Source organism: Cyprinus carpio, chromosome B16 (genome assembly GCF_018340385.1).
Source record: "Cyprinus carpio isolate SPL01 chromosome B16, ASM1834038v1, whole genome shotgun sequence".
Lineage (NCBI taxonomy): Eukaryota > Metazoa > Chordata > Actinopteri > Cypriniformes > Cyprinidae > Cyprinus > Cyprinus carpio.
The window spans coordinates 18,632,580-18,653,398 of NC_056612.1; the positions used below are offsets into that span (position 1 = coordinate 18,632,580).

A 20,819-nucleotide genomic window follows, 5' to 3' on the forward strand; every position below is an offset into this window, starting at 1 on the left:
TTTAATTTTTGGAGTTGTTCTTATGTTTTTCGTGGTGCTTGCCTGCTTGGAAGGTTTGAAATAAGCAATAGTCAATCGTACAAATCGCAGTGCTTTAACCATTCAGAGATAAAGTACAACTACTAATTTAAAAAGTTTCAAAGTGATGCAATTTTCTCCATATTGGAAAAACAAGACGTTTCACGACAAGAATTGGCTCTAGAATACCCTGATCGTGTAAAACGATCATCCTTATCCTCTAGTGCCATCTAGTGAGGTTTTATTCTAGGACACCCAAAGCACCATTGATTAAACTTAACAACAGCAGCACATGGCGATTTGTAGCTCAGCATTCCGGGGTTTTATTCGGTGCTCTCTGATTTAAACAGGGTGCCATGTTCATTTGCACAGTTTATGTTACACACCATGGATCATAAATGAAACACAGTTTGCTCCTGAGTCCCCCCCCCCCCCAAAAAATACTTTAGCTGTAAATACGAAACGCGTTTGATAATTATAACTTTTAATTTCTTTCTGAACTATGTTTTGCTGAGACACGAAGAATGGCACTTGTATTTTGAAAATAATATTTTAACCAGCTTATCTTTCAACTGCATACCCCCACCCACAAAAATATATATATTTCAAGTTATGTTAAGCTTGTGCATGGAAGCTCTTGTTTCTAAAGAATGTTTATTCCAAATCAGTTAATAACTATTTATTGAATTTCAATGATCTTGTTTATATAATTATATAACAAATATAGACCTGTAGAACACAACCTGTAGTGTGTTACATTTTTATCAAAACCCATTTAAAATTTGTTTAGGCTTAGAAAAGTGCATCAAAATCTATGATGGGTAAACTTTTTTAGATTAGCAAATACATTTGTTTTATGGTTTACATGTTCTGGAAAACAATATACGCAAGGTTAAAACTAACTGCAAAATGATGTTACATTTTTAGGCTTTCTTTTGATTATGTCAGGAAACGTATGCATGTGAGGTGTTAATAAGACTCCTGAAAACTAGATTTTGTTCCAAAAGTTATATGAAACAGAGAAAAGGTCAAACGCATATTGATGCTGAAACCATTGTAGCAAGAGTGCAGTGCCACTTCTGAATTACAGGGTCCATAAGCAGAGGGAGACAGCGTTATTATGCTTTGTACTGTTGATCTATTTACAGGGATGTAATGACAGTTTTCTGCGTGTACTGACTAGCAATAGTTCTATAGAAATCAAGAAATCGTTTCATCTAATTAACTGCATCCCTCCAGGTCCTCAGGGCACATTAGAGCTCCTCAGTCCATCATTAAAGTAGACATAAGCAATTCATTACATCACTGTTAGTCCGATGAGACTGTCACTGCCAGATGCAATATTAATACACCGTTAAACTCGGAGGGAAGTTTTTGACTTTCAGCTTGACCAAATTATTGAATCTCACTGGTGGAGATAATATAGATCACGTACATGCCAAACATAATCTGTGTGATTTAGCACTAGTAATAATATAAATTCTATTATAATCTTACAATCACAAAAAAAAGACAAACCCACAAAATATTAAGCCTCACTTTATTGAACCAAGACCTCAACTGTCACTCTCAGATCTGGCATGATGCTAAAAGCCTCCTGCTTCCAAACAGCACAAATTTAATACAATATCCAAAATTACAAGAAATTCACTGTAGCTACTGTACAATTTAACATAAATACAATCTATTTAGTGTTAGGCTGCTTCGAATTAACTGTAGAGTTTGTTTACAGGGTGTGCTTATTATACTGCTAGTAAAGTACAGGTAAGTCAAATTGAAAATCTTTCTTTTAAAAAAAAAACATGGCACTTAAAAAACTTTTACTTTATCATTGATTTGACTTGAATAATTTTACACATTTAAAGAAAATACAGTACATTGCCATCTGTGTTTTTCAAAATGAAAGTGTATTAAGAAAAAAGAAAAACCCTTTGGTTTAGGGTGATTTTGGCAAATCACAATTTAGCATAGCACAATATAGATGACCAGCAAACAAACAAAGCACTTCTCTCTTTAAAACTAAGGCACAAGGATATGTCATCTACCGGTTAGCATGCGCCTGTGTAAAAGGAAACATTAAGTTTTGCAATAGAGGAAAAAAGCTTATATTTTGGTATTTGCCCTATTGTGTACATACATGTGCATAACAGGATTGACAGGAGATATGGGCAAAGTCTCACATAAACAAGGTATTGCCACAAAAGATTTCTGTGCCCACAATTCAAGTCAATGTGGCCCTGAATTTATAATCAATCAATAAATAATCATAGTACACGATTTCACAATATTTAACATTGATTTGACAACATTTAACAAAGCAAATAAAACATTGGTACTGAAACATTTGAAATAGTATGTTTAAAACAAAACCATTCGGCTGAAGTACAGCATACTACAAACGTCTCTCTCTGAAGACAAAACTAAAACCCTGAGATTAAGATCAAAAACTGAGGTCTGATGAAATGTGTGAGATTCAATACATAGTGAAACCATTCAAGATGAGAGCAAGTGAAACATCTATAACATCTTCGAACCGGCAGTTTACAGCTGCGTGCAGTTCAAGGCAGCAAGTTCACAGCACCATGTGCCACCCTTCCCCCCGGGGTCTTAAAGACCGTCCCGTAAAGCTGCTCCTGCTCAGCACCCACTGAGCTTTACTGAGTGAAACTCTTCTTGATGGACACATTCGGGAAAAGGCCACTGAGCTCCTGGACGAAGCGAGAGTCGACCTGCGAGCAGAAGGACACGTCCAACAGCTTCAGCTGAGGACAAGACTGCAGTAACTTCCGCAGAGAGGCAGGGTTCACCATCCGTGTGCCTGAAAAAAAAAACAATGAAAAGAGTTACAGGGATAGATCACCTAAAAACAAACATTCTGTCCTCATTTATTGTTTTTTTTTTTTTTTTTTTTTTTTTAAGAATTCTGCAAGGATACATTAAATTGATTAAAATTGACAGTTTAATGTTACTAATATTTTTATTTCAAACAAATGCTGTTCTTTTGAACTTTCTATTCATAAAAGAAAGAAAAATCAAAATGCCACAAAAATATTAAGCAGTACAACTGTTTTCAACATTTATAAAAATAAGAAATGTTTCTTGAGCACCAAATCAGCATATCAGATTGATTTCTGGAGGACCATGTGACACTGAAGACTGAAGTAATGGCTGCTGAAAATTCAGCTGTCATCACAGGAATAAATGACATTTTAAAGTATATTAAAATAGAAAGCATTCATTTAAAATTTTAATATTATTTCACAATTTTCCTGTTTTTACTGTAAAAACAATAAATTTATTTATTTGATCAAATAAATTCAGCCTTGGTGAGCATAAGATAATTAAAAAAATCAACCTCAAACTTTTAAATGATCATGTATATTCAAGAATTTTTGTTTTGTTTTTAGCTTTCCTTCTGCAAGCAAAACCACTGAAATATTTTTCCAAAAAAAATCTTTCACAGAAGAAAGAAATGCCAGTTTGAATTTGAAATAAAAACACTCATCTCACCCAGTATATCAAGGTGCTCCAGAGCGCTGCAGTTAGCGGCCAACTCCTCCAGGTCAGAGTCACACACGGTGCGGTTGGCGGTGAGGAAGAGCTTGCGTAGGCGGGGCAAACTGCAGGCCAAGTGCTGGAAGCAGCCGGAGCTGCTCTGAAGCGTGGAGCACCAACCCAGGTCCAGCTCTTCCAGGAGCCTGCAGCCCGAAACCAGCTCTGCCAGACCGCGCTCGCTTAGGTTCCTGCAGCGCCACAGGTCGAGGGAGCGTAGAGAACGGCAGCGTGCGCTCAACATGCTCGCCACCACATCATAGTCCTCAATCTGTGTTGAAATCACCATGTAGCTACAGTGAAGCACTTATTGATAACTGACTGTCTCTAAACTATTCTATGAGCGTACGAAGACAAACAACCAGACCAGCCAATGTTCCTGTAGCTGAAAAGGAACATAGCAATTTGCACACCTCATCCCAAATACAACAAGTAGGGAATATTCTAATTAATTAGGCCACTTTGGAATGAAAAAAAAAAATGGAATGGGAAAAGATTCTTTATTTTTTTTATGTTCTTTACACTTTAAAACCATACTTTTAAGAAATTTTACTGAAAGGTTCTTTAGAGAACCCAAAATGGTTCTTTTAGGGCATGTTGCGAAAACCCTCTTTTGGAACCTTTATTTTTCAGAGTGTATAAGATCATAAAATTGCACTCTGATGCAACTAATCTTGTGTATCAAGGGTTATGGACAGTAATATCCCAATAAACATGCATGGATGCCCACTTTAAAATAAAAATAGTATACCATTCGAGTCCCTTTTAATACACTATTTCCAATGTATTATTATTATTTGAGATACACTAAACCTAATCTTGCATACTGTATATGCAAGTATTTATAGTATGCGACAATAACATTATGTGCCATATTTAAATATTAAAACAAACAACAACAAAAAAATGATTTTAAAATGTAAAAGATTTAAAAAACAATGATTTTATCCTCACTAAACTCCTAATTTGCTGCTTATTAATAGTAAGTAAGGTAGTTGTTAAGTTTAGGTATTGGGTAGTGTTAGGGATATAGAACATGGTCATGCAGAATAGGTGCTTTATACTTACTAATAAACAGCCAATATAATAATAGTAGGCATGCTAATAAACAACTATAGTTGATAGTGAGGATTTGTACCTATACTAAAGTGTTACCAATAATATTTTGAAAATTCAGTCAAATGACAAGAGTTAAGTCAAATTATAAAGTTGAAGTCATAAAATCCTGAGAATAAATTCATAATATAAATCTTATTTTTTTAAAAGTAGATGTAAGTTTTTCTTCTGCAAGACTTGAGCCATTACAGGTAAAAATCTAGAATAACAAAAAATAGACTAAATATGATGTGTATTTCACAATATAAAGCAGCATAATGGACTGGTTTTGTACACCTAAAATAACCAGAAATGACTAACACTGGAAGCCTTGCACATTTAACCAAATTAAAAATGATCGCACCCACTCTTTCATTACAAAAAAACAGACTTTATTCTCATAATGCTAAAACATTACTTTCTAAAGCCTTTTTTATGCTGATCATTGTTTTTAATAAATGCCATTCTAATCTATGAACTGGGATTTAGCCACAAACCAACTACATATCAGCTGAACTGACCAGTGGACTCACCATGACACAGCTTCCCAGGTTGAGGTGCTTGAGCTCTGGGCAGAATGTGAGGATGCTCAATATGGCTGACTGCTGCATGTGAAAAGAAATAAAATGGAGAAAACAGTGATGATTAACACATAACACTAATGAGAGACTAACAATATTCTATTCAGATGCCAGTGGAGTCAAAATGAGTCGAACGAACGCACATTTGAGATCACAAATCAAAGATGACAACATTTAACTCAGCTATTCAATATTATTCTAAATAGATGCATCAAAATAAAACTATTATATGACCTCACGGTCTGGCACACATGGCTGACACTCGCATCGTAGATAGAATGATATGATGTTTCACAGAAAAAAATGGGTTTGTTTTGATTTAAAAAGCTGAAGTGTCATGAGAGCACCACTAAGAGAATACAGCCATTGTTTTCATTATTGTGTTGGTTTCAAAAATAGTCACGTGAAATGAAATTCAACCACCTGAAGATTGACAGTTCGTTTTGTGTATGTTCTATAGTTATTCACACCATTAGGTTCCCTAGAAGACATTTCATTTACAGTGATGATGACAGAAAGGTGGGTTTGCTACAGACAGTCTGCTGCCTGTGTGTTCGTGTGTATGTTTAAGTGCAGTCGCCATCACTACAGAAAAGCTACAGAAACATTATACCTGTTGGAAAAGGCACCAATACAACTACAAATGCTGATTCACAGTCAACCACACACAGAGGGATGGGACGACTCTAGATAAGTGGCACACTTGGGCCAGTACCAGCATGTAGAACTGATTTAAAGTATGCCAGACTTACACGGCCTGATGTTATATAGTTAAAAGGACAGGTAACTATAACAGCTTAAAATAGGCTGGCATAAGCATGTTTTCTTCTTCAACTCCCAAGATAACTTGCTTTTTTTAATGATGTAGTATAAACAATAAACAAAGGTGATGCAACTTTTGGGGGAACACAAAATTTCATGGATCAGTAATTAGCAATTTCAGCTTTGATGTTAAAAAACCTTCATTATCCCCATCCAAATCTTTTGTTTTAATCATAGATACACTCATAAAGATGTGATCCGGGAAATACAGTGAACATCACACAATCCAGATATTACACAAGTAATGAAGTATACAAAGAGGTACAAAAACCACAGTGCTCATCTAATATGTATGGAACTGAGAAGGGTTTCCGTTTTCTTTTGTGTTGTACTCGTTGTGTAAAGCAAATCATTTGGCTGACTAGCTTTTAGCTGGTAAAACTTGCTAACTAGACAAACAAACTTTTGCCAAATTTTACCACACTGTTTAAAAAAAAAACCCTTTTTGAATTTACAATAAAGGGATAATTCACCCAAATATGAAAATTCTGTCATTAATTACTTACCCTCATGCAGTTCCAAACCCATATGAGAATATGATGTTCATCTTCAGAACACAAATTAAGATCTTTTTAATGAAATCCGAGAGCTTTCTGACCCTGCATAGACAGCAACACAACTGACACATTCAAGGCCCAGAAAGGAAGTAAGGACATTGTTTAAATAGTCCATGTGACATCAGCGGTTCAAACATAATTTCATGAAGCTACAAGAATACTTTTTGTGTGCAAAGAAAGCAAAAATAATGACTTTATCAAATAATTTCTTGTCTTCCATGTCTGAATTCGATGAACGTTTATGACAGTGCCATGACGCATATGTACATTCCTCTCTTTGCAAACAAGGCGCAGCGCATCCGTGTTCTGTCAGAACGGCAGCTCCTGCATATGTTGTAGTACTGCTGTGAACGTGCATCAAAGACCGATACTGAAGAGAATAAATTGTTAAATAAATCAGAATTTTGTTTTCTTCTCATTGAACCACTGATGTCACATGGGCTATTTTAACAATGTCCTTACTACCTTGCTGGGTCTTGAATGTGTCAGCTCCGTTGCTGTCTATGCAGGGTCAGAAAGCTCTCGGATTTTATCAAAAATATCTTGTGTTCTGAAGATGAACGAAGGTCTTATGGGTAATCAATATAATTAATGACATCATTTTCATTTTTGGGTGAACTATCCCTTTAATGTAAATTAAAAAAGTTTTTTAAACAGTGTGGCAAAAATGTGGTTAAAGATTAACAGCCTTGTTAGCAAATTTTACCAGCTAAAAGCTAGTCAGCCAAGATGATTTTCTGACTTTCTACTATTGCTTTCTGTTGAGCTGCTTTTTGAACAATGTCAGGGTACTACCATATTTAATTTTTGATGGGAATGAAAACGAGGCTGTGAGGGACAGAAGTACGATTGTTTGACATTCAGGTTGTTTAGTTGATGAAACGTCTTTGCAAAAAAACTAAGTAGACAAAAACTTAAAAATGAAATTATCTACTCCTCACAGCCTCATTTTCATATGTGCTAAATTCAATATGCTTTCTAACCTGACTAAGGTCTATTGCTGAATTTAATAGTTGATTACTAAACTGAAATAAATGAACAATGAACTGATTTGAGCTGATTTATATGCTGCTTTACAGCAGAATCTGAATTTGTCTCATATATGAATAAGTTTGCATCACAGATTCTGCTATTTACTGTAAAATTGTAAAAACTACTCAGGGCTCGTAAAATTTCAAAACCCTTGGTAGCTCGAATAAAAAAAAGACATTGGCTGAACTTTACTGTGGACAAATCAGCATGATCAGCAAAAACTAGTAGCAATGTAACGATTCAATAAACTTACGATGCAATAAAATTCACAATACAGATTACACCATACAATTTTCTTACAATTTATATATTTATTTTTTTACAAAATGAAACTTAAGATCAATTATAAATGAAAATGTGTCCTTTTATTATTTCTCAGATAAAATGCTGCATATTTCTTTGTGAAATTGAAATGTTAAATAATAAAACTAACTTGAAATTTTAAAACAAATCCCAAATCAAACAAAAAATTATACAACTAAAAGAAATCTCTTCATATAGACAAAGGCTTTGCCTGTGTTCTGTTTAAAATCAGAGGCAACCATTTGAATTACTATCCAAAAAAGATGCTAAATACATGTTATTTGGATTGGATAATTTGAGCTTTGTGAATGAGACGCAAATGTCACTCTCTGACAGCAGGTGCCTCTAATGGAACACCAGGTATTTAAAGGCTGCTGCCCCTTTAAGACCGAATGCATGGATCCAATATAACAATGCACAGGAGATTTCTTTCTCCACTGTATACGTTCACTTAAGACATAACATACTGTGTTTACGAGAATACTTGCAGAGACAATTATTTTGAGATAATTTTGTGTGTATGTGTTCATTCAGAAGCAAGGATACATGAAAGAGGAATCAATTCTGTGTACGCACATCGTCTGAAACACGGCTTTCTGTGCGCGCTTTGAATGAGTGCGAATGGTTTAAAACGCTTGAATGTTTAAATCGGCAAGACTTAGAAACAAGTGCAAATGATCAACTACGATCAGTTTTACCCCTACAACCTAGTGAACAACGCAAATCAAGGAAGGAATTTTATATCACTGTTTAAGATAGCCCGTCGGGCAAGACGGTGACACATTTTGGTAGCCCGACTGGAAAACACAATAGCCCCGGGACATCGGGCTAGCGTTTTTGCGAGTCCTGCTACTTTAAAAATTTACATTTGAAAATTTGCAAATTCAAATCAAATTAAATTACAAATTAAAAATACATAAAATTCATAGCTTCATATAATTGAGTGCACCCCAGATGGTTTTACTCGTGAAAATCAGGCATTTTCTCAGTCTTGCTCTAACCTCAACTTTGGTGCGGTACAGCACGAGCCTGCGTAGATTAGGGAGTTTGGCGATGTGATTGAAGGCCTGAGGTTGCAGCCGGTCACAGGAAGCCAAATTGAGCTCTTGGAGGCACGGACACGTCTGGGCGATCACTTCTAAACACGCTTCAGTCAGGAAATGACAGCACGACAACTCCAAACACACCAGACTCACCCCACAGGCCTTCATAAAGCTTGAGGAAAAAAGACAGAGATGGAGCGACTATTACCATCCATTTGTTAGATCAAATATTTTAAATATCTGGATCAGAGACTCTTGCCATTACCTGCAGAAACCAGCGGCCGTTACGGCTCCACGGTTGCCCGTCCAGGACATGTTTAGTCTCTGCAGGAGGGTGCAGCGGCTCTGCAGGTGGCTCAGAGAGGCGTCTGTGAGCCGGGCCCAGTACGGCTGCAGGCTGAGCTGAATGTACTGCAACGGGTCACAGCAGTGTTTGTGAAAAAGCTTGCAGCTCTGAGCCAATCGGCACAGGTCTGGAACCGGCAGGTGACTCACGATCAGCTGGATTAGCTACAGTGACACAAACAAACAGTGACACTCAGACCAAAACACAGCATGCTAAAAATTCTTCTTGTGCATCAAAATAATTTCTTGCAAAGACAGAGATACTAAGATTACTCTCAAGACGTTTTGTGGAGGAACTGATTATGTTTTTGCTACGTGCACTGTTGGAAAAAGTGAACAATAGCATGAGTGTGATGCTGGATATCAGTTAGCAGATAATGGCCAGATTATGTTTCGTTTTTGCTGTAACGAGACTGTGAGGTTGGCAGTGGTTTTGACAGGAGATCTGAGATGTGTGGAGGTAATAAGGGATTACGAATGGGAAAGGTATTTTTAAATTACAATAAAATGGTCTCTAATTATCTGAAAATGACCTATTGCAACCACACAAGTCAGGAATTGAGGAACTAGACCACATCTCAACTATTTCTTTTCAATATGTGTCTGGTACGTTGAAGATTCCAACACTCTGTGGTCCAACATGTGTTGTTATCAACAGATCTTGAAAACAGTCTGTGCTACTTGGCATACATACTATTTATTAAACACATTGATGGCACAAACTACATGTTTCTAAACATTCCAAAACTCACAGGTATCATTAGTAATTACAGTGAGAGTTTCCATCGCTAACCTCATAAGGGAGCCTATCAAAGTAGCCGTTCCCCAGATTGTGCCTGTTTTCTCCACCCGACCTGCAGCAGAGGCCTCCTGCATCACTGATCTCTTCTTCACTGTCACTCAGATCACTGATGTCGATGAGAGGGATCTTATAGAGGGCCAGAATGGGTCTTTCCCGAACACCTCGCAGGATCACAGCATCCAGCTCTGTGTAGTATTCCAAAAGAGAGCAGTTCACTTCCAGACGCAGTAGGTTGGTGGCAAAATTGATCTGCTTTATGCCGGGGGAGAACTGGCGAGCTTGAGGGGTCAGAGCTTTGTTGGGCTTGCCGGCCCACAGAACCTCCCACCTGCAAAAAATAACATGACAATCATCAAAACACTAACAATGGCATCCAACTCTGAAGAAACTGTGATATTGTTATTCAATTAGGATTCTTTACTAAATATTGCAAAACAAAAAGTTTTTGTTTACATAAAATGTGTGTGTAGTGTGTATATTTATTATGCATATATAAATACACACACATGCATGTATATATTTAAGAAAAATATGTTATGTTTATATATTAAATATATTTATATATGATATAATTTATATGAATATCAACATATACATGTAAATACAAGTAAATATTTTCAAATTATATGCTGTATGTGATTTAAAAAATATAAATACATAATAAAAACCAAAAAAAAAACAAAAATAAAACAAGTAAAAAAAAACCTTTTCACATACTAAAAAAAACAAAAAATCTAATTAAAACACTAAATATATTTATAATAATATAATAGTATATAATAATACATATTTTATATACATATATAATTTTATTAATATTAGTTGTCCAATTTTAATTTTATTGTCAGTGAATTAATGAATTTTATTAAAATAAGAAAAAACACATTAACATTGAATGAGTGAAATATATCTGGACAAGCTTTATTGGAGTGGGACTGTTCATTTAGGATAATGTACATTTTTAGGCTACTAATGACTATAAATGGACTACATAGCCAAATAATAAAAATAAAGATATAAAAGATTAATTCTCCATCTTAAAGTAACTGGCAGGGCAACCTGGAGCTAAATGCCATGGATCACATTTTGTGGGATTAGAACCTACAACCTTTTGATGACATATCCAGAACATTCGCTCACACCTAACATTTTACCTCACATCAGCTGGAGGGTTCTGGGAGAAAGGGTTGAGCGAGCATGCTAGGATCTTGACAATGGCCCCGGGGTGGTAGGTCTCCAGCACCTCCACAGCTGTGGGATAGACGGGCTCCTCGAAGGCCAGTTCCAGGTAGTCCTGGCTGTGGAAACTGGGCGGCGTACGACGGAATCGTGGAACGGAGCTGGTGCACTGCTCCCACCAGCTTCCATAAATGCGGAACACAGCTGTCTGGGTGAAGTCTCCTGAGCTGGGATAGACGTTAGGCACTCCCGCCAGATTCCACATGGTATAGGACATGCTGTTCTCGCTGCCGTAGTGAGAACTGAAGTCTAGAACCTCTTTGCCATACTGCTCGACCTCAACGGTGACAGGTAGTGCTGAACGCTGGCCCAGCTCTACTGCCCGCCGGCTACCCAACGCCTCGCTCCGTGTCCCACTCCTGGAGCGCCGCCGTAGACAGATATAATAAAACATGCTCAGAAGGGTTAGCATAGGAAACATGGAGCAGCAGGACTGGTTTTGTGTCAGGAAGCACAGCCCTTTTCTCTTCCCTGTGCTGTAGCACGATAGGCTCTACACAGTGCAGGCTATAGGCCAAGCTGCATGCATGACCTGTGGGTTATAGAGAGACACACACACACACACAAAATCACACAAAAGGTTGTGAGAACCCTAAAATATTAAGGAAGATCAGTAATTTTTTGGGCTTCATTCATAAAACACAAGTTAAATTCAATTGTGTATATTATTCATAAAGCCACTTAAGACAATTTATATAAGAATGAATTTATGAACAATATACACATCTTCTATGTTTTAAATACTAAAAAAGGTTGGGTTAAATACAAACAAACACTGTGCATTGCATTGAGAGCAAGGTTATTATTTTTTAACTAAAACTACTAAAACACAGTTTTTATGTTGATTAAAACAAAGCAGAAATTAAATGTAATATATATATTAATCCTAAACTGAATGAAAATTAGAAATGTTGTCTTGGCAAATAAGTAAGTTTAATTAAACTGAAGCACAAACATTACTAACTGAAAATAATAATAATAATTTTAAACAAACTAAAACTGAAATTCATTTTTTTTTAAGTCAAAAGCACATTACAAAATTACTAAAACAATTAAGATTAAAGCAAAAACTCAAAATATAAAAATAAAAGCTAATTCAAAATATTAAAAACTCTAATAGAACACTAACACCTGTACATTAATTTGTAAGTGTTTTTCTGTACATTTTCTGTTGATTGGCATGTTTCCACATAGGTCTGGACGATATGGCCAAAATTTGTATCACAATATATTTCTTAATTTCGCTTGATACGATATATTTACAATATCGATATGAAATAGAAATCTTTTGTAACATTATAAATGCCTTTATCATCACTTTTGAAAAAATCCAAACAAAATAACTAAACAAAACTATAAATTCCTACAACAAAAAAAAAAAAAAAAAAAAAAAATTAAAATTATACTGACTCCAAGCTTTTGAATGGATTAGTGTATGCTACAAAAGCTTTTTATTTCAGATAAATGCTGATCTTTGGATCTTTCTATTCATCAAAGAATCCTGAAAAAAAAGTACTCAACTGTTTAAAAAATCTAAAATCAAAAAAACATCATACAAAAAAAAAAACTAAATTATAAAATCAAACCAAATACTGGAGTAATGATGCTGAAAATTTAGCTATGATCACAGAAATAAATTACATTTTAAAATCTATTCAAATAGGAAACCATTTTAAATAGTAAAAATATTTCAAAATTTTACTGTCTTTGCTGTACTTTGGATCAAATAAATGCAGGCTTGGTGAGCAGAAGAGAATTCTTAAAAAAAAAAAAAAAAAAAAAAAAAACATTAAAAATCTTACTGTTCAAAAGGCTGATTATTCTTATAGATTGAAACAAATATGCTTCAGCCAGAAAAAAAAGGTTATGAAAAGTGCTGCAGAAAAAAAATAAAATAAATTGAACAACAACAAAAACTGGAAATGTTGCTGGAGACGGGCTTATTGAAAATGCAAGTTCATTCTCTGCCAGCAGGAGGCACTTTTAGAGTGATAAAACCAAGCGGCAACCTCCCACTCTCTCTCGTGAGGCCAACACTGAAGTGACTGTAATTCGTCAACTGGATGCTTGAGGCTGGCTGCAAAAGGGAGTCAATCCCATAGACTCCCCATGTTAAAATGCCCAACTTTACAGCAGAAAAAAACATGTTTACAGCCTGGTGCAAAAAAAGATTTTTGTCTGTATAGCTAATTTTGCCCTTCATGACAACTGTGAGGGCAATGAATTTTTTTAATAATTATATTAAGGCTTAAAGTTCTGCATAATTAAGAGCGTGGCTACTTGAGTGACAGGTGGATTGCCGCTGCTGTCACCACCGTCGAGATAGGTGGGCGTGGTTTCAGCAACCAGCTCCTGCCTTTTTGACCATTTTCAATTATCCGGGAGTGATGTGCAGTGACGCACAGCCAAGTTGGCGACTATTGGCTCCGCCTACTTTAGGCTTCAAAGACGATCTTCGTAAACCTATGGGTGATGTCACGGACACTATGTCCATGTGTTTATTACAGTCTATGGATAAAACTAGTGGTTTCCCCAGTAATGGCTGTAATCAAATCAGCTCCGCTCATGAACGCTACTTTATCAGATAAAAATAAAAATGTCATCGAAACTTTTCTGAAGACAGTCGGTTCCCTTCAGAGATACATTCATATAAAAACACCAACGCCACGTTTTGATTTTGAAGCGTGCAGTGCCATGTTTTTTCAACGAAGTCAAACGCCACCAATAAATCAATGCATGGGAAACACTAGTAATGTAGGCTATATCGAAATATCGGAAATGTGTTTAAAAAATCATATCACCGTTTGTACAAATTATTTTCTTATAGTTTAATTCACTTGTTGCCAAGAATATTCATTAAATCAAAATGAACAGGCAAGCTGCATATTATAATATGTAAAATATATATCATAACTGTATTGCATAACTTCCCTGAACAATCTAATTGCTGGCATAAACAATAAAGTCTAAAAACAAACTTCTGTTGAGAGAGATTCATATGAAATTAGATTTTTTTTCTTTTTTTTTTCTAGTTAAGATGTATTTCTGTTACTTCCACAACATATTCTAGTGGTTTTAGATACTGACATCATGCTGATTACTGTCAAAATTGTGAGAGAGAAAAAAAATATTGAATGCCATTCAATGACATGACAAAGTACCAAACACAGCAAGTTAAAGAAATAGTTCACCCAAAAACCTATATTTAAAACACACACACATTTTGTATAAAACCAGACTTTCTTCTAATAAACACAAAAGGAAAAAGTGACAGCATTTTCTAGTGTCTTCGGGTGAACTATCCCTTTAATGTTAGACTGAAAGTTGTTGCTGATGGCTACTAGCTCTATCACCAACATATCGATTGATTTTAGCTATATAATGTGGCTTCCTATCGAAAAGTTTAAAATGTAACCAGAAAAGAGGAACTGTTAGCGAGCTGAGCTACAGTTCATTAGGCTGGGTTATGAATCGCCTATAGAGATTGCTAAGACATGTGACCAACTGGGCGGAAACGTCATCAGAACGCAAAGAATTATGGGTATGTTTGGCCAGTTTACATGATTTGGCATAACAGGCTAGTGTTCTGGCATGAAAATAATGAAAAATTAGCGTGAAAAACAGAATATAATCGTACAAAATGCAGCGGACTAAAGAAAACATTGTCGTACCATACCGCCTAAAACTAAATCCTAATGCAAAGACGAGATATGACGAGAAAAAAAGGGAATCAAAAGACTGGATCCTTACGAGCAGAGCGACTGGTCAAGGGACATCAAACTGTTGCCGAACTTCCAGCACCCATATATTTACAACTACACGATACTAAGTGTTAGTGCATACACACACGAAGTTTTCTATGGACTTTTTAATAATGTAAATGTATTCATCTAAATGTGTTTACATGTTAAATATGTAAAGAAACTGAAATTACGTTGGATTGTTACTACTATTTAAGTTATGTAATTGTGTTTGCAACCAAAGAACACTGATTTTGCACAATTCTTCCTTAATACAGATAAAGGAGGCAGAATTTCATTCGGTCTTTGTGTATTTTATTTACAGACATGGCTAAAAATTATTACATGTGAGAAGAGACATTACAAAATCTTTTGGAAAACAATAAACATTAACATATTAGATGTGAGCATGGTATATAATTCTCCAAAAAGGCTTGAACCGGTCTGTGTTCGTAGCTTTGACCTCAGTATGGCCCGAGGTACAGAGAAGGGGTCCAGTCAGGATCACACTCCAACATTTCATAGGCAGGTTTGCCTGCAAACACAGTCACCAAATAAATTGCTATGTAGCCTAGATGTTCAACATTTAAAACTGATTAACGTTACGCTTTAGTACGTTGGTAACTTAAGCTAATGGTCTGGTTAAGTCAAACAAAACACACGCTGGTTTTTGCCCACAACATAACATTTACAGAGAGTAATTGTAACTTACCTTTGTGAAAATGCTTTGAACACACCATCGTGTGTGGTGGAGTGTTATCGAAGGTAATCTTGGGCTCCTTACTGCTGCTATCCATGCCATTCGTCAACTATTTGTCACCTCTGAAACATGGCTTGTACTATTATTTTTCCACGCTGGAAAACGATAAAAGGATATTCCGTTCTTAAGCTTTACGCCACTTCTATTCCAGTTTATAGCGTTCTTCCCTCCATGCATAGAAGTCTGGCGCGTTATGTTTGTGCCGCGGTTTCCCAAAATGCTTTGCGTTTACCACTGGGAATACGTCATGATGACGACACATTAGCAATCTCTATATAGGAACGCAGGCTGTCATGCCACACCGCACTGACGGACTTAAAAACAATCACAACTTACAGACGATGCAATGGTGTGTTGGAGTGTTGTGCTGAGTGTGTTCTGTCTTCTCGATCCATCTCTCACTTCTGCTGTCATTGCTCGCCCATTCTTCACTGTTCATGCGGAATATAAACATCCGCTTCGCCCTGCACAATGCATTGTGGGAAGTGGAGTACTAACACACGTCATCCCGCATTATTGAATTAACGAACCAAACCCTTTCCAAAGCATAAAAATAACTCTTTCTGATTTGAATAATCTGTTTTACCTTTTAAAGAACGACAGTTATTACCGAGAAATTTTCCCCTTGAACACAAAAACCAGTCTTAAATGTCATTTTTTTTTTTTTACAATTTAAGAACATTTGAAATCTGAATAAATAAGCTTTCCATTGATGAAGGCCTATGGTTTGTTAGGATAGGACAATATCTGGCCGAGATACAACTACTATCTGGAATCTGAGGGTGCAAACAAATCAAAATACTGAGAAAATTGCCTTTAAAGTTGTCCAGATGAAGTCCTTAGTAATGCATATTACTAATCAAAAGTTAAGTTTTGATATATTTACAGTAGGAAATTGACAAAATATCTTCATGAAACATGATCCTTACTTAATATCTTAATGTTGGCTATTGCTACAAATATATCCGTGCTACTTAAGACTGGTTTTGTGGTCCAGGGTCAGAAATGATAGATTGTTTAGGCACGATTTTAACATGCACAGACCAAATAGGCTTTCTTAAATATAAAAACAATAGTTTATTTATAGAAAGAGTTCTGAGTTCAGATCCAGGATGTTTTCTCTGTTTACACCTTCATAAAAATAGGCCTACTGAATTTTAAAATATGCTAAACAATCTTTTTGAAAAATATAAATGCCATAAAGTTTGGACATAGCTAGTAGGCTATTAGGTGTGGTTGGACAGTGTTTGGTAGATCTTTTAAACAAATTTGCTGTCTTTCTATAGCAATTTTTTAGTAATTTCTAATTCAGTCTCACAGAGAGACAGATATTATAAACTTGTAAGTTGCAGAGAAAATTAAAATGATTTAAAAAAAAAGAATGAAAAATAAAAAATAAATCAAATTAAAATATTGAGACAAAAACCATTCAGTTAAAACTGTATATGCAGCATGTTTGGATAATCAGGCGATTATTAATCTTGGTTAAATGGTTCCATTTTTATTTCTGTTCATTATTGAAAGTTATTATTAAAAAACAAGCTTATGCGAGTTTTGCAATTTCCTTTTTTATAATAAATGCTCTCGTATGGTTCTATTAATTATCTTATTATTATACTATGGTCTGACATAAAATCATTTAGTGTGGCATTTGAATAATGATTAGGCTATTGTGAAAAGTTAAGGAAACCCTAATGAGTTCTTTAAAGTTGACTCTGAAGTATACTGATTTGATTAGTTTGGCTTGTCAAAATTAGGCTATATTACCAAAAAATAGTGACGTACATTTACATTTTTCCATTTAGCAGATGCTGCAAAGCGACTTGTAAAAGATGATGTCAAAGTTTTGTGTTAACCAAAAAACAAAACAACAAAAACAAATTATTATGCTTAATCATGCCTGCGCATAAATTATTCATAGACTAATGACTGGAAATAAAAAAAAATGGCACTTATAGTTTATTGTTATTCACTACATTCAGCTGAAAATGACTCATTGCCAAAGATAGTCTCTGCAAAACAATTATATATGTATGTGTGTGTGTGTGTATATATTTCTAACACATATATAACACAATACATTTACGAAGGTTTAAAATAATTTTTGGTCACTTCTAATTTCACAATAATAATTTCTTATTACAATAATAACTTTTCCTCTCACTCTGTTGCTCACTCTTTTTCTTATGCAAAAGGCATTGAGAAGCACCAATCCTTTGTAGTCTGGAAGAAAGACATTGTTTTGATGTTCTGAATAATACATTTGTCTGTTAGAATTGACTGAGAATGTGGCGATTGTGACATTTATTTCATCGTAAATGGCCACATTCCCTCATGACCTGTCCTGCTGGCCTCTCTGGTGGATAGAAGGCACCGCGCAGGCTTGGCTCCAAAGAATACGTGCCGCTGGCTGTCCATCATGGACAAGTGGTGGGCTCACAGAGGGAAACAGATGCATATGACCACGTCTTGGCTGGCATTTGCATCGATGAATGACTTGTCCAGTCAGTTTGTCTCATGGGTGAATTGAAGCCCCATTGTCACCACAAAGAGCATAGAGTCTCTATGGAAGCGTCACTAGGCAATCACAGGCCAAACTCTCATTAGGAGTGGAGCTGAATGGCGGATAAAGAAGATAATTGATTTTGAATAACAGGTTTTTCTTCAAATGCTGCTTTATTTTAACCTACAAAGACATTTTTTGTGCATTATGAATGACTGATTTTCATAATTGCCATATCAGTTTTTAAGGTCTGCCTGAAATACATGACTAAAATGAAAAAAAAAAACTGGAAAAATCTTGTCAGCCTCTTTTGCAAATGGACTGATGACATTTTAAGGCAAGACACTAGGCAAAGATTGTTTTTTTTCATGCACTGGCTAATTTTGAGATTTCAGCCTTTTTCTAACATGTTGTTTTAGACAGTGGAAAGGAAACCATCTAAATTCGTTATTGCACTTTATCTCTCATCTTTAGATTTCACTTATACAATACATATATTTAAATACATTAGCTATTTTCTTGAAATAATTTTTTCTCACACATTGAGCAAGAAATCTCATACACCAAGCTTTGCAGATGTATTTTCTTTTGATATTCTTAAGATTTTACAGAGGGATTTGTTCATATATATTTTGCCTAATTTTATACAACATTTTTTTCCTAAATACATTGTGATTTTTTTCTTTTTCTGGCAGTTTACAGTATTTTCTGATTTGCAGAATGATAAAAAGTTCTATCATGACAACTCTAGGAAGATTTTAGCATGGTAATGGATATGTGTTAATGTACTTGGTAGGGCTGTGAATCTTTGGGTAGAAAGCGAATCGATTCGATTCACGATTCATAGGTTTTCAATTCGATTCAAGAACGATTTTTGCAAATTCATAACGATTCAATTTGATTCGATTCAATTAACGTTTCGATTCTGCATTTAAGTGCATTCACAGGATTATTTAAATCCTTCCCCTAAATTATTTAAATGCATTGTCAGGGGGCAAATTACACAGCAGGCTTTATGGTTAAAGAACCATAGGTTACAGGAAAAAAACAACAACACTTTTGTACTTTGTTAGATGCTAGTTTAATGATGCTATGGCATGACATGGCATATATAGAAATGTATGTAAGCTATGATTTTAAAAAAGAGCTTTAAAAGTTTTATGTATACGCTAACATTTTGTCACATCAGGGGCATAGACATCATTTCAGAAGTGACAGAAATGTCAAATACATTAATTTTATGTATGTATTATTATGATTTATTATTATTATTATAATTATTTTTACAAGGAATTATTTTCTTATCTCTTACTTTGAATTTGCTATAAGAAATCAAATACACTGCTGAACAATTATCTATCATTTTTCCTAATGGCAATTTTATGATCATTTTATATAGGCTGGCTACTACAAACAATTATTTACATTTTCTGCACAAAATAAGGTAGAAAATATACTTTTCTGTTTTGTAATAAATGATGTCAGTTAGCACTGCATCATTCATAAATCTTATTTAATGTGTTTATTGACTTACACAATGTTTAAACACAATGTTAAAACATTTATCATTCAATGGAACTGTGCGTATAATTTAGACACTTACCTTTTTGCTCCTTCCATGCAATAAATGCCTTCGATTTCTCAGGTAATGACGTCTGTATGACCGAGAGTCACTGAAGAACTACAGAAAAGTAAAACTACTGCACTTTAGCATTACTGGCCATGAGTAGTAAAGAGAGATCACACATCAGCTGCTCAAAAAATGCATCAGTGAGACGAACGGTTCGCAAGCGCAATCCTGTGACAGTCACAGGCGGTAAGGAGAGATGCAAGGTCACAAACACTGTTCAAGGTCTCTATTAACTTGTGCTTGTAGTAATTTAAATGTGTATATTTTTTTAAAGCATTGAATTGCTATAGAAATCGCGATTCACTTGATTCTTAATGTTTTAAATTGATTACTGTCCGAAATCGATGATTCACGATTCAAAATCCATGTTTCAAGATCGATGCATATGCATCATCAGGGTTTGTAGTAATCGATGCATAGAGAAAACGAGTGAATCGTTACACCCCAGTATTTGGTCTTGGTGGAATAGATCTGCTACCCTGCTGCTGCTGTTGGTTATTGCTGTTGTTATAGATTATTGCTGCTGTTGCTGCTGCAAGTAAGTACTGCCAATGCATAAGGCGATATGCTGCTGTGTGTATTTAAGACATACTGCTGCTGCTGCATAAAAAGCATGCATAATAACAAATAGCAGATCTATACAGGTGGAGCTGGGGAAGGTGGAGGATTTCAGAGGAGCTCTGAAAGCGTGATGCAAAATGCCCAAGTGTATGCTAACCAGCCATTTAAAGTGGTCATACAATGCAATTTAAATTTTTCCTTTCAAGAGATATTCTTTATCAAAGTTTAGTCAACCA

The 20,819-nt window shown here is 35.3% G+C and overlaps 1 protein-coding gene across 1 annotated transcript; it reads right to left on the reverse strand.

Annotated features, from left to right (window-relative positions):
- Positions 1-1,541: 1,541 nt before the first annotated feature.
- LOC109075679 (F-box/LRR-repeat protein 4-like) lies at positions 1,542-16,381 on the reverse strand. The gene is made up of 8 exons (XM_042741286.1): positions 16,226-16,381; positions 11,305-11,921; positions 10,142-10,478; positions 9,269-9,513; positions 8,962-9,175; positions 5,199-5,270; positions 3,529-3,841; positions 1,542-2,836 (listed from the first exon to the last, which is right to left on the reverse strand). Exons 2-8 carry the CDS (start codon positions 11,808-11,810, stop codon positions 2,673-2,675), a joined length of 1,851 nt encoding a protein of 616 aa, XP_042597220.1. The 5' UTR covers positions 11,811-11,921; positions 16,226-16,381; the 3' UTR covers positions 1,542-2,672.
- Positions 16,382-20,819: the final 4,438 nt, after the last annotated feature.